This window comes from Clarias gariepinus, chromosome 17 (assembly GCF_024256425.1).
Source record: "Clarias gariepinus isolate MV-2021 ecotype Netherlands chromosome 17, CGAR_prim_01v2, whole genome shotgun sequence".
In the NCBI taxonomy this organism is placed as follows: Eukaryota; Metazoa; Chordata; class Actinopteri; order Siluriformes; family Clariidae; genus Clarias; species Clarias gariepinus.
The window spans coordinates 29,928,795-29,940,000 of record NC_071116.1 but is presented as its reverse complement, the minus strand read 5'-3'; the positions used below and the strand labels follow the sequence as shown (position 1 = coordinate 29,940,000).

At 40.9% G+C, this 11,206-nt stretch overlaps 1 protein-coding gene across 1 annotated transcript in view; it reads right to left on the bottom strand.

Moving 5' to 3' along the window:
• The window catches only part of exd3 (exonuclease 3'-5' domain containing 3), a 46,561-nt gene that overhangs the window by 17,674 nt on the left and 17,681 nt on the right, over window positions 1–11,206 (bottom strand). The window contains exons 16-18 of the mRNA XM_053516496.1: window positions 10,233–10,433; window positions 9,506–9,559; window positions 8,806–8,937 (exon numbers count right to left, since the gene is read on the bottom strand). Coding sequence (XP_053372471.1) covers window positions 8,806–8,937; window positions 9,506–9,559; window positions 10,233–10,433 — 387 coding nt within the window. The remainder of the gene's footprint in view (window positions 1–8,805; window positions 8,938–9,505; window positions 9,560–10,232; window positions 10,434–11,206) is intronic.

Genomic DNA, 11,206 nt, shown 5'->3' with positions numbered 1-11,206 from the left:
AACAGACCTGAGGAGATGATGATGTTCTGCATGGAGCAGGGTGTGAGATCCTCCTCGCCGCTCTCTCACTTATTCCTTTTGTTTGTTTAAACACAACAGGAAGTGATTCAGCGCTGTTATTCTCAACAGGATGCACAGGGCTTGACTGAATATTAGTTGTCAAGGTGCCAATAATTTTGAATCCAATGTTTTGAAAATCAGACATTGCATGTTATAGTGCCAATAGTTTTAGAACAGCCTGCTGTTGGCCTTTGTAATAGTCACTGTAGGTACAGTTTTTATTTTGACTACATTTCTGGCTCTGCTTAAGTCATTTCTTCCCCACAATGCCGTCCGTACACATGGCGGAGAAAAGCTGAGCGGCCTCCAGTGTTTTCATATTTTCTCACTTTTCTCCTTTTTTTCGCCTCACAGATGGAAAAAGTGAAGAAGGGGGGAGTGTTTGAGGTTTGCAGCTTGTACAAAGCCTGACTTTAGTCTTCTGAAAAGTTTCTCACAACCATCTGATTTAAAAATAAAGAAATAAAACCAGGGACAATGTGCGAAAAAAAATGAAAAAGGAAGCATAACAACTGATGAAAAGGGAACCAAAATAATATTTACATCCATGAGAAGCGTACACAGTCAACATAACCTACTGGAATATGAAAAAAACACATACACACACACACACACACACACACACACACACACACACCCCAGTGTAAGGTGGCACTGAAGTGGAACCCTGAAGTTGCCCCTGGTCTTTTCACATTCAGGCCTCGTTCTCGTTCCTGCACTTCAAAGCTTCCGTTTAAAAATCCTCCTTCTTAAGAACTCTCTCTCTCTGTCTCCGTGTCTCTCTCTCTCTCTCTTTCTCTCTTCCTCTCTCATTCCATCTTCTCACATCGTTTCAGTTCCTGTTCCTCCCCCCTCCTTCCCCCAACCAGAGCTCTCGGAGGGATCGTGGGAACCGCGGCTGTAGTGCCACCGTGCCGTCTGAGGCGCTGCTGATGGCTATCTGTCCCATCTCCACACTTCTAAAAACAGACAGGAGATATCTGATGCTGGTCAAGGAAGTTGTGTGTATATCTGTATATATATATATATATATATATATATATATATGTGTGTGTAAGAGAGAGTAGGGAAATGGCACGCCGAGCTCGGCCCGCGGATGCTCGCACGCCATCTGCGGAGCTCGATCCCCACGCTAACGATGGTGAAATTGGAGAAACACCGCTGCCGTGGGATCGAAAGAGCGACACGTGTGAATCCATGTCACGAGCAGAGAGAGAAGGGAAGAAAAAAAACAACCAAACAAAAAAAAAACAGGATGTCTGCTGAATCAGGACATGGCGAGTTACAGCAGTGTGATACTCCTGTACTGTACACACCGAAGTAAAGTAATTCAAGATTCAAATAACTTTATTAATCCCAGAGGGAAATTGCTTAATAATATTTCCTTATCATATTAATATCATTATAGTAATTTGTTCCTAATTTGGTCACCTGTCTGGCCCCGCCCTCCAGCCGTCTCTCTCTCTCAGGGATAACAAACATTCCACGTATGACAAACTGACGAGGACAGACAGAAGACGGACTCTTGGACTCTTCCCCACTCGTGGCGTCTGGTCTGCATGGCGAACACGACCCTGCTGTTCAAACTTTTTGCGCTAGCTTTAACACATTCTTTAGCTTAGAGTGATGGTTCTTTGTCCAAGTCATGGTATCATACTGCCTGAGCACTTTCACCGACTTATCATGTGCAACATAAATTAAAAAAAGAGCATTTCAGCATTAAGCAGAATAATCATATTAATTTTACAGAGACTTGTTAAAGAAGCTATGATTACTCTGACTATATTACTTTGATCTGATTAGAGATCTAATAATGTGTGTTCACACGTATTTCAAAGTTTTTGTTTGTGGTTCTGCTCATGATAGAGAGTATAGTCTACTGGAAAATATAAAAAAAAGAAGTATTTCCTACAGCTGTAAGGTTAGGCCAGGCATCTCATCTATTCTGGAAAAAAAATAAAAATAACTCCGTCTCATCCATGATTGGTTAGATGCTTTAAAGTGCATGAAACATCTTGTATTCAACATCTCTTTAACTCAGTCGGTGATCCCCCACATGCTTCAAAGAATGCATCATTGTTCCTGTCCCGAAGAAACCCCATCCTGCTTCCCTCAATGACTATCGCCCTGTAGCCCTCACCTCAGTAGTGATGAAGTGCTTTGAGCAGCTGGTCAGAAACTTCATCATTTCTTCACTACCAGACACACTGGACCCACTACAGTTTGCATACCGCCCGAACCGCTCCACAAACGATGCAATCTCACATCTCCTCCACACATCACTCACTCACCTGGAGACTCGGAAAGGGAATTATGTTAAAATGCTCTTCATCGACTACAGCTCTGCATTTAATACCATAATTCCCTCCACACTCATCACCAAGCTGGAGCACCTGGGACTCAGCTCATCTATGTGTCAGTGGATCTTCAACTTCCTAGCTGACAGATCACAGGCAGTAAGGATGGGTGGACATGTCTCAGCCTCTTTCACTCTCAGCACTGGAGCCCCCCAGGGTTGTGTTCTGAGCCCCCTGCTGTACTCTCTGTACACCTATGACTGCATAGCCACTACGAACTCCACCACCATCATTAAGTTTGCTGACGACACCGTTGTGGTGGGCCTGATAACCAACAATGATGAGACGGCCAACCTAGAGGAAATCTGGAGAACTGGTGCCAGAGAAACAATCTCCCCCTGAACGTCAGCAAGACAAAGAAGTTGATAGTGAACTTTAGCACAAAGCAGGAGAGGAACTACCAGACCCCCATCATCAACAGGAACCCAGTGGAGAGAGTGGACAGCTTCCGATACCTCTGTGTTCACATCATGATGGTCTAGTCATGGTCCTGTCGCATCAACACCGTGGTGAAAAAGGCCTGGCAGCGTCTCTACCACCTCAGATGCTTGAGAGACTTCAGACTGCCCTCCAAAGTGCTCAGGAACTTTTACTCCTGCACCATAGAGAGCCTTCTGACGGGAAACATCTTAACCTGGTTCGGCAACAGCACCATGCAGGACAGACGAGCTCTACAGAGGGTGGTGAGATCAGCAGAGCACATCATCCGCGCCGAGCTCCCTGACCTGCACTCGATCTACAGCAAGCGGTGCTGGACCAAGGCCAGGAAGATCGTGAAGGACCTCAGCCTTTCCAACAATGGACTGTTCTCTCTGTTGCGGTCCGGAAAGCGATTTCGCTCCCTGAAGACCAACACAGAGAGACTGAGGAGGAGCTTCTTCCCGCAGGCGATAAGGTCCCTCAACCAGATTTACACACAAGACTAATCATCTCCGTGTTTTTGCAACATTGCACAGAAATGGTCACTCATGGTCATTATTTATCTGTGCACACACCCCAATACACTATAGACCGGACAACCATGGACATTGCACATTTGCACACACATTGTGACATTTGCACACACTTGCACACATATTGCAAAATTTGCACACATATTGCACACTTGCAGTCACGAAGCTCATTTGCACACTTCTGGAGATTTTCCATTCAATCCACTTTTTAATTGCATTTAAATTTAAATTTATTTTGTCTTGTACAGAAAAGTTTTCTATTTCTTATATATTTCGAAAACTTTTATATTTTGGTTTAACTTCTTATAGTTAAACTATAAATTTTTTTATTGCTTCTTTTTCCATTTCTCTCTTATTTCTTATCAATTGCTTTAAAAAATTTTAAATCACAGGCAGTTGTATAAGCATTTCACTACATATCGTACTGTGTATGACTGTGTATGTGACAAATAAAATTTAAATTTGATTTGAAACGTGAGCCAATCAGAGCTCCTTCTGAGTCCCAGGTTGTTTTTTCCTCACAGGGTTTACTGATCAGGAACAGAACTTTAATTCCCCTCCTCGTCACCTCACCTAATGCCCCCCCCCCCCCACATGGGACAAACATGCGCAGGAAGAATATTTAGATTTCAATAAGAGGGAGAGAAAAGATTAAATCAAGAGTTTACATAGGAATAATATTGACCTACTGAAAAGATTATTAAAAGTTTACACCCCCCTCTCTTTCCCTTTGGTCAGATTAGGTCACACTGCTCCGATGGAGGTGGTCACATGACACAGCTTATTTATAGAGTTATTATCCCGTTTATCCAGCTGGTATAGTTAACAGGACCGGAATAGGAATAAAGAGAATGAACGAGGATGTGACGTGACGTGGTGTTTTGGTGAGAACATCAGTGTGGGAGTTTTGTACGTGGTGAAGCACCCGAGTCACGAGGGTGTGACGGTGAGAGACAGTCGGAGACGAGGGGATTACAGTGATCCTGGCGGGGTTAATGATTGTCGATGGGTATCAATAGGCCATACAGGGGGCTCGGGGCGTCAGCACGACTGAAGGAATGTCTGCGAGAGCCGCAGGAGAAAGACACACAGCCGCCGCTCATCAAAAGCTCCACCATCAGATAACAAAAGGGTTGAGTTTGCCTGGGTGGCCTTTCAGCAGATCTGCCCCCGGGGGAGCCCGAGACCCTCCAGCCTTCTCATTCAGGACCTCCAAAGCCTTTTCTCTTCTCTCTTCCCCCTCTCCACATTCCTTTACTCACCTCTCCATACTGCTCTCACCCTCTCACTCGTCTACATATGGAGTGAAACAAGTAAAACACTCACCACACACACACACACACACACACGCACACGACAGGAAACGTGAACAACCAAGTGGAAGAAGGAGAAGAGAATGGACAGGTGGACAGAAAGGTGCTGGACATGTGGGACCTCCAGCACTGTGAAGTACACCGAGTACCTGAATCATCTGATCATTATCTGATCTACAGACAAATGTAGAACTTCATGACTCAATTATTAAAAATCAGATTTCTTTTCGTCTGATAATCAGATTATACAGCACATGTACACTGGTGATCTGATATTTAAGCAGTTTTAACTTCACAGATTTTGTCCTAATTTTTTTTTTATTCCATTAAAATTTGAGATTATTATTATTTTAGAAGTTATGAATGACATTTTCACCCTTTATCACCATTATTATTAGTAGTAGTTTCTTTATATATATATATATATATATATATATATATAGATTTCGCTTAAAAAAAAGGAATTAGGCGACACTAAGGTTGTTTATCAGTACTTGTTTTCTCTTTTTTGAAAAATGTGCTCAAAATATTGACAAATATATATTTTGAAATAAAGAAAGAAGGCAAGAAATAAAGAAAAAAAAAAGCTTTATCTATCCATCCATCCATGAGGGGCTTAAAAGTATGAACGTAAGCACTTTTTTGTTTTTGCAGTTGTAGATAAAACAGTCACGGTTTGTGTTCCTCCTGAAGGAGATCAGGTATCTGAGGAAGAGCCGAGAGAAAGCCAGACATGCTGCCTCAGCCAGTTCACTACACAGGATGTGACCTCTTTCAGGAAGCGATTATAGTTTTTTTTTTTTTTTGCTCAGCACACATGACACAAACTGATGTGCGCAGGAACAACACTGTGAAGTTATACGGTGTCTGTATCTGTGAGCACGAGTGTGTATGCAAGTATGAGAGTGAGTCTGTACTAAAGTGAAGAAGTATGCAAGAGAGTATACAAGTGTGTGTGTCACCAAATAAACAAGCAGGTAAGTAAGTACACAAGTGTGAAATAGAGAATGTAATTTAAAGAATAGAATCTGTTGATAAATACACAAGTGTAAAGGTAAGTACATGAGTATGCAAATATGAATGTAACTAGTTATACATGTGCATAAGTAAGAGCACAATTCAATAGGTGGAAGTAGGTAAGCAAGTATGTAAGTAAGCACACAAGTATGCAAGTGTGAAATTATAAACATAACTTAGTAACTGTGTAATTAAATATTTTAATAAGTAAATCCAGTACCATGGAGGCAACGCTGTTTGCAAGCAAGTGATTAAGTTCTCAAGTACACAAACGTACAGAAATAAATATGGAAATATGTTTGAAAGAAAGCAACTCTACACCTAAGTGTTTAAGTAAATATGTCTAGTTAAAACCAAATTTAGACAGAAGTACACGCGTATGAGAAGTGAGAAATGACGCAAGTAAATAAATAATTTTTTTTCCGAACAAAAAGTGGATTTAAAATTCAAACATCTTGTGTTTAAGGATTTTTCACTTTTACATCAAAGACAGTTGAGTCTAGTTATTTTGTCATAACAGTTTTATAATGTGAAAAATCTCAGCACAATTAAGGTGCGTGTTTTTTAAGTAGGTTTGTTTCACATGCAAATTTGTGTCATGTGACTTGGTCTCATCATAATATAAACATGCCTGAAACAGAGCTGAAAAAAAAGCTATGCAAACAAACAGTATGAGATTCTTCTTTTTTTTCACTTTTTATGATTTTCAGATAATAGTTCAGGCATTAAAAAACAGGCGTGCTGACATTCGTTTCTTCTCCTTCAGACTTCCTACCTCTCTTCGCCTGACTTCCCTCACCTCGCCGTGTAGCACCTGACCCCGACGAGACGGCGCGACTGTGACGCAAATGTCTGTGAACTTTCGGTCAAACGAGAACGCTGATGAAAAGCAGATAGGATACAAAAAAAAGTAAAAAAAAAATGCATTGGTGACTATCTTTCTGCATCTCCTGCATTTTTTTCTTTGTTTCGTTTCTTCTACACTCCAGCTCTCACTCTACCAGCATCTTTACATGTTTTGGGTCCATTCCTCCCCCAGACCAAAAACAGACGTTGATACGAAAGCACACGAGCGCACAGGGACACAAGTACACAAGTACAACATGCACGTAAAGACATACGTAATTAGAAAGGTATACAAGTACAGTGCAACCTCGGATAGCGAGTAACGTGGTTTGCGAGTGTTCCGCAAGACAAGCGAAGACTTTAAATAAATATTGACTTGAAAAACTAACAAGTCTTGGTTTACAAGTACAGAGTATCATGTGCTTCTTGTTTTGACGCCGAGCGTCACATGATCACAACTGAGCCAACGGTTTTTCTCTCTCTTGCGCTGCGGAATTGTGGGTAATCATCTCCCCTGCTGGGTCTTAGTGCTTGGTCAACATCTGTGCACGCATGTACTGTTTACTATAACACTGTGACCATGTGTGTGTGTAAAACATATTTTATTTTGTGTCTGTATGTGTGTGTGTAGATCCATTTTCTCTCTCTGCTCAAGGCTCAGATTGCTCTTTGCCTGCTGTGTGTGTCTGTGTGCACGCGCATCATTGGACACCAAGCCCCACACACACAGACACACAGACCCCTCCTACTTTCGCCTTCACAGACACACACACACTCTTTCTCTTTGCTCTACACAGAAACACTGCTCTGTCTAATTCTTTTTAAAGGTAAGTGCAGGTTAATTTGTTTTATTTTTACTTTACAGCAGTGATTTCGTTAGTGTGTCGCTCAATCGTGTCAGAGAGATTTCTTGTTTCTTTTTCCCATAAAATAGTGTTTTTTAGTTGTGTGCGCGTGTGTGTGAAAAGAGTGGAGGAAGGGTAATTCCATAAGACGAGAAGGGGGAGAGGGGAGCTTACTTTAGATTCACACACATCCAACACACATCCAAGACACACACACACACACACACACACACACACACACACACACACACAGAGCGCCTCGTGCACAAACGGAAACACTTATCTGTAAATTATTTTATATTAAATTTGTTTTTCTTTTACTTAATATTTTGTGTTAATTATTTTTATGTATTTTTTGGGGGGGGCTGTGGAACGAATAATTTGAGTTTCCAATATTTCTTATGGGAAAATTCTATTTGGTTTACGAGTGTTTCGAGCTCACTTCTGGAACGAATTATGCTCGTAATCCAAGGCTTCACTGTATGTTAGTAAGAACTTAAAAGAGGAACTGGGTAAGGATATGAGGACGCAAGTGCGTGAGTACATGTTTAAATATGCAAGTAGGGAACTATTCAAAATGCACACGCATGTAAGAACATAATCACATGGCAAGTTAACTAAGTACTTAACTTAGGAAGTGAGTATACAAGTGCATAAGTATGCACGTGCATAAATCTTTAAGTAAGAAATTTAGAAAATGTTATTTCTACAAATTATAAGTAGATGATTGATTATGTGATTCCTGAATCTTTTTTTTCTTCCACAGGCGAGCTAGCTAGGTGCTACATGTGATGTAGGAGTGTCTCTGATTTGCATCTCATGCATATTTATAAATTTCTGCATATTACAAAAGAGAAAAAAAGGTGCCAAATATTAAATGACATATTTTTGCATAACGAGAGGTCAATGCTCAAAACTTTTCCCTTTTAAAGTTCTATTAAGCCGAGTAGCCACAGCATGCATGCCAAGTCAAATCCACTTCAGACAGGTCAATGCACTCGTAAGTATTTACACCCTGACCTATATCCTTAACAGTGAGATATCCCTCCCCCCTCCTCCTCCTGTTTACGGCCTACGGTTAGAAAAGGAAAACAGCCGCCATTGTTCCAGTGAATGCCTCAGTGGCACTTCAAAAGAATGATTCACAGGAGACGTGTCTCCAGAACGCCGCTCTATCTCGCCTTACTTCCTTCCTGCCCACGGCCTCTGCGCTTCCTTACACTGATAAAACACCTCGTGCTCCACACACACACACACACACACACACACTTACTTCACTGTCTCGGTCTCACTTAACATCACAAACAAACAGTTTGAAAGAAAAAAGCTGTGTTTTTTTTGGTCACTGATCTCAAAGAGGAAGAGGCTGTCTGTCTGGAAGTGCACACACACACACACACACACGCACACAAACCTGGCATCGACTGAATATGTCAGATGGTGTGAGGTGGATGTTAAAATGCTTGAGGACGCGGATGGCCTGGTCCCGAGCCTTCTCCGAACAGTCCAATGTGAGACAGCAACCCTCTGCAACCTGCGACCGGAGCTGCACACACACACACACACACACACACACACACACACACACAAACTGATATAATACCACCAATTAATGCTTATGTCTACACCTAAAATGGACTTTACTCATAACCTCAGTAGAAATCTTTACAGAGAGCCTCCAATTTTACTTTCGGGAAATTTTCCCAAACGTCCCCATAAGGTCAGCGCCGGTTATTTATTCTAATACTTTTGGCCACATTTTGGAAACATTTGGTCCACAGCTCTTTCCTGCTCTAACAGGAGAACTGATCATTTTTTTCATAAAAACACATACATTTAATTCTTTATGATCTTAAATATTATTCGCACGAAGAGTACAAAAGGTTTTGCAACCAAACATTTTGTACTAATATTTTTGTAAAGTTTATTCTTTAAATTATTTACCTTTTTTTAGATTTTTTTTTTTTTTTTCGAATGTGTGTATATGCATTTATAAATTAATTTATTTACTATATATTTTAAATTTCTTATGTTTGAAAGTTCTTGTTTTTAAAAATCTAAAAGCAAGTACATAATGTACACATATGCGCGCACACACACACACACACACTTACGGTTTGAAATGGCTGACCGGCTGTGAGGATGATACGACCTTCTTTTCGAGCTATCTGTTAAAACAGCAAGATGAATAAATAAATTAATAAATAAATAAGGAAATGTTTCAACATGTTTATTTAAAACAAACTTATCTGAAACCTTCAGAATTATTGGCACCCCTTTAAAAAGTAATAATAAATTAAGCAAAACATATTTTGGTATAAAGATTACACCTCAATCATTTCACTCAAATGTGTGGAGAATATTATTTAAAGTAAATGCAGAAAGATAAATAACACAAAAGAGTCACAAAAGTCAAGATATAAACAGCTTAAAAATTAAATAAAGTCTGTTCCCGTATTATCTCTACAGCAAGTTACTGTCAGGTTTGTTTGGATTAGGCGGGGGTGTGGCACGGTGTGGGTGTGGCACGGTGTGGGTGTGGCACTGTGGGGGTGTGGCACGGTGTGGGTGTGGCACGGTGTGGGTGTGGCACTGTGTGTCTCGAACGCTGTTGGCTGCTGTGTAAATCAGGTGCTTCAACATGCCACCCCTCTGACTTCCTGTTTCACAATGAAATACATCAACATACGAAATCAGATCACAGCTCTTGAGCCTTATCACGCACTCCTCTGCTTTAAAAATAAATAAATAAAATAAAACCACATCCCTGAACAACATTATTCCACACATACCATAAAGGGTGCCAATACTTCCAAAGCATATAACGTGTGTGTATCTGACCTGCGCTGCTACTCTGTGGTCGTCTGTGTTCTCCAGCATGAGCACGTCGACGCCGACGCAGCGGAGGTACCTGCCCAGGCCCTGCAGCATGTTGTCACACACCACCCGCAGCTCCTGAGGCGTCATGGCTCCGTGTCGCTCGCCGTTCCCTCGTACACACTCGTCCCGATCGCCCATGCCCCCGATGGCGCTCTGAAGAGCCTGGAGACGAGCCAAACACCCACGCTAGCTGGAGGAGTGTTGTGCAATTCGGGGGGATTTACTTCAATTACTTTACCTGATTCAACAAGTTGTCAGGTCGATGCAGGTATCTCAGTATCTCCGGGAAAAACGCTCGCGGTTTGACGGACGGACGGATGTGACTAAGAATCTTCTGTATAATCAAAAACGTGTCTTTATAATATTCGCTGCTTATTCTGTCAGAATTGAAACTTTTTAGGATTTTTAGTCCATTTTAATAAATGTTGAACGATCAAAATACATATTTTTTAAAATCCTGTCAGTTATTAGGTCCTAGCTAACCTATCAGTAATATCATCATCAATCTGATTAAACGTCAGCTCAGAAACCCTAAAAAAAGCTAGCTAGTTTTCACATATTGCATTAGGTAATTAAATAACAGCAACAGTCAGATGTTATTTTAAGACATGAAGGTCAGCAGTTTCGGTCTCGCAAGAACAGTATCGTGTCGAGTGCGTTTGTTAAACCCATCAAGCTCCATGATGAAACTGACTCTCATAAAGACCTTCCCAGGAAAGCAAGATGGGCTTTAGAGCGGTAGTGTACATAAGATATGTAAAGCATAAAGTAAGTATTATTATAAATAAAGCAGTTAATATTATTTGCTACTCAGTTGGTTTAAATTAAAGGGTATTTATCAGTTATTGCAGACTGTTAAATCACGGCTTTAATCTTTGCCTTAACTTTGATGAAATGAACTGAAATGAAATATGAAAATATCTTTTAGATACTAA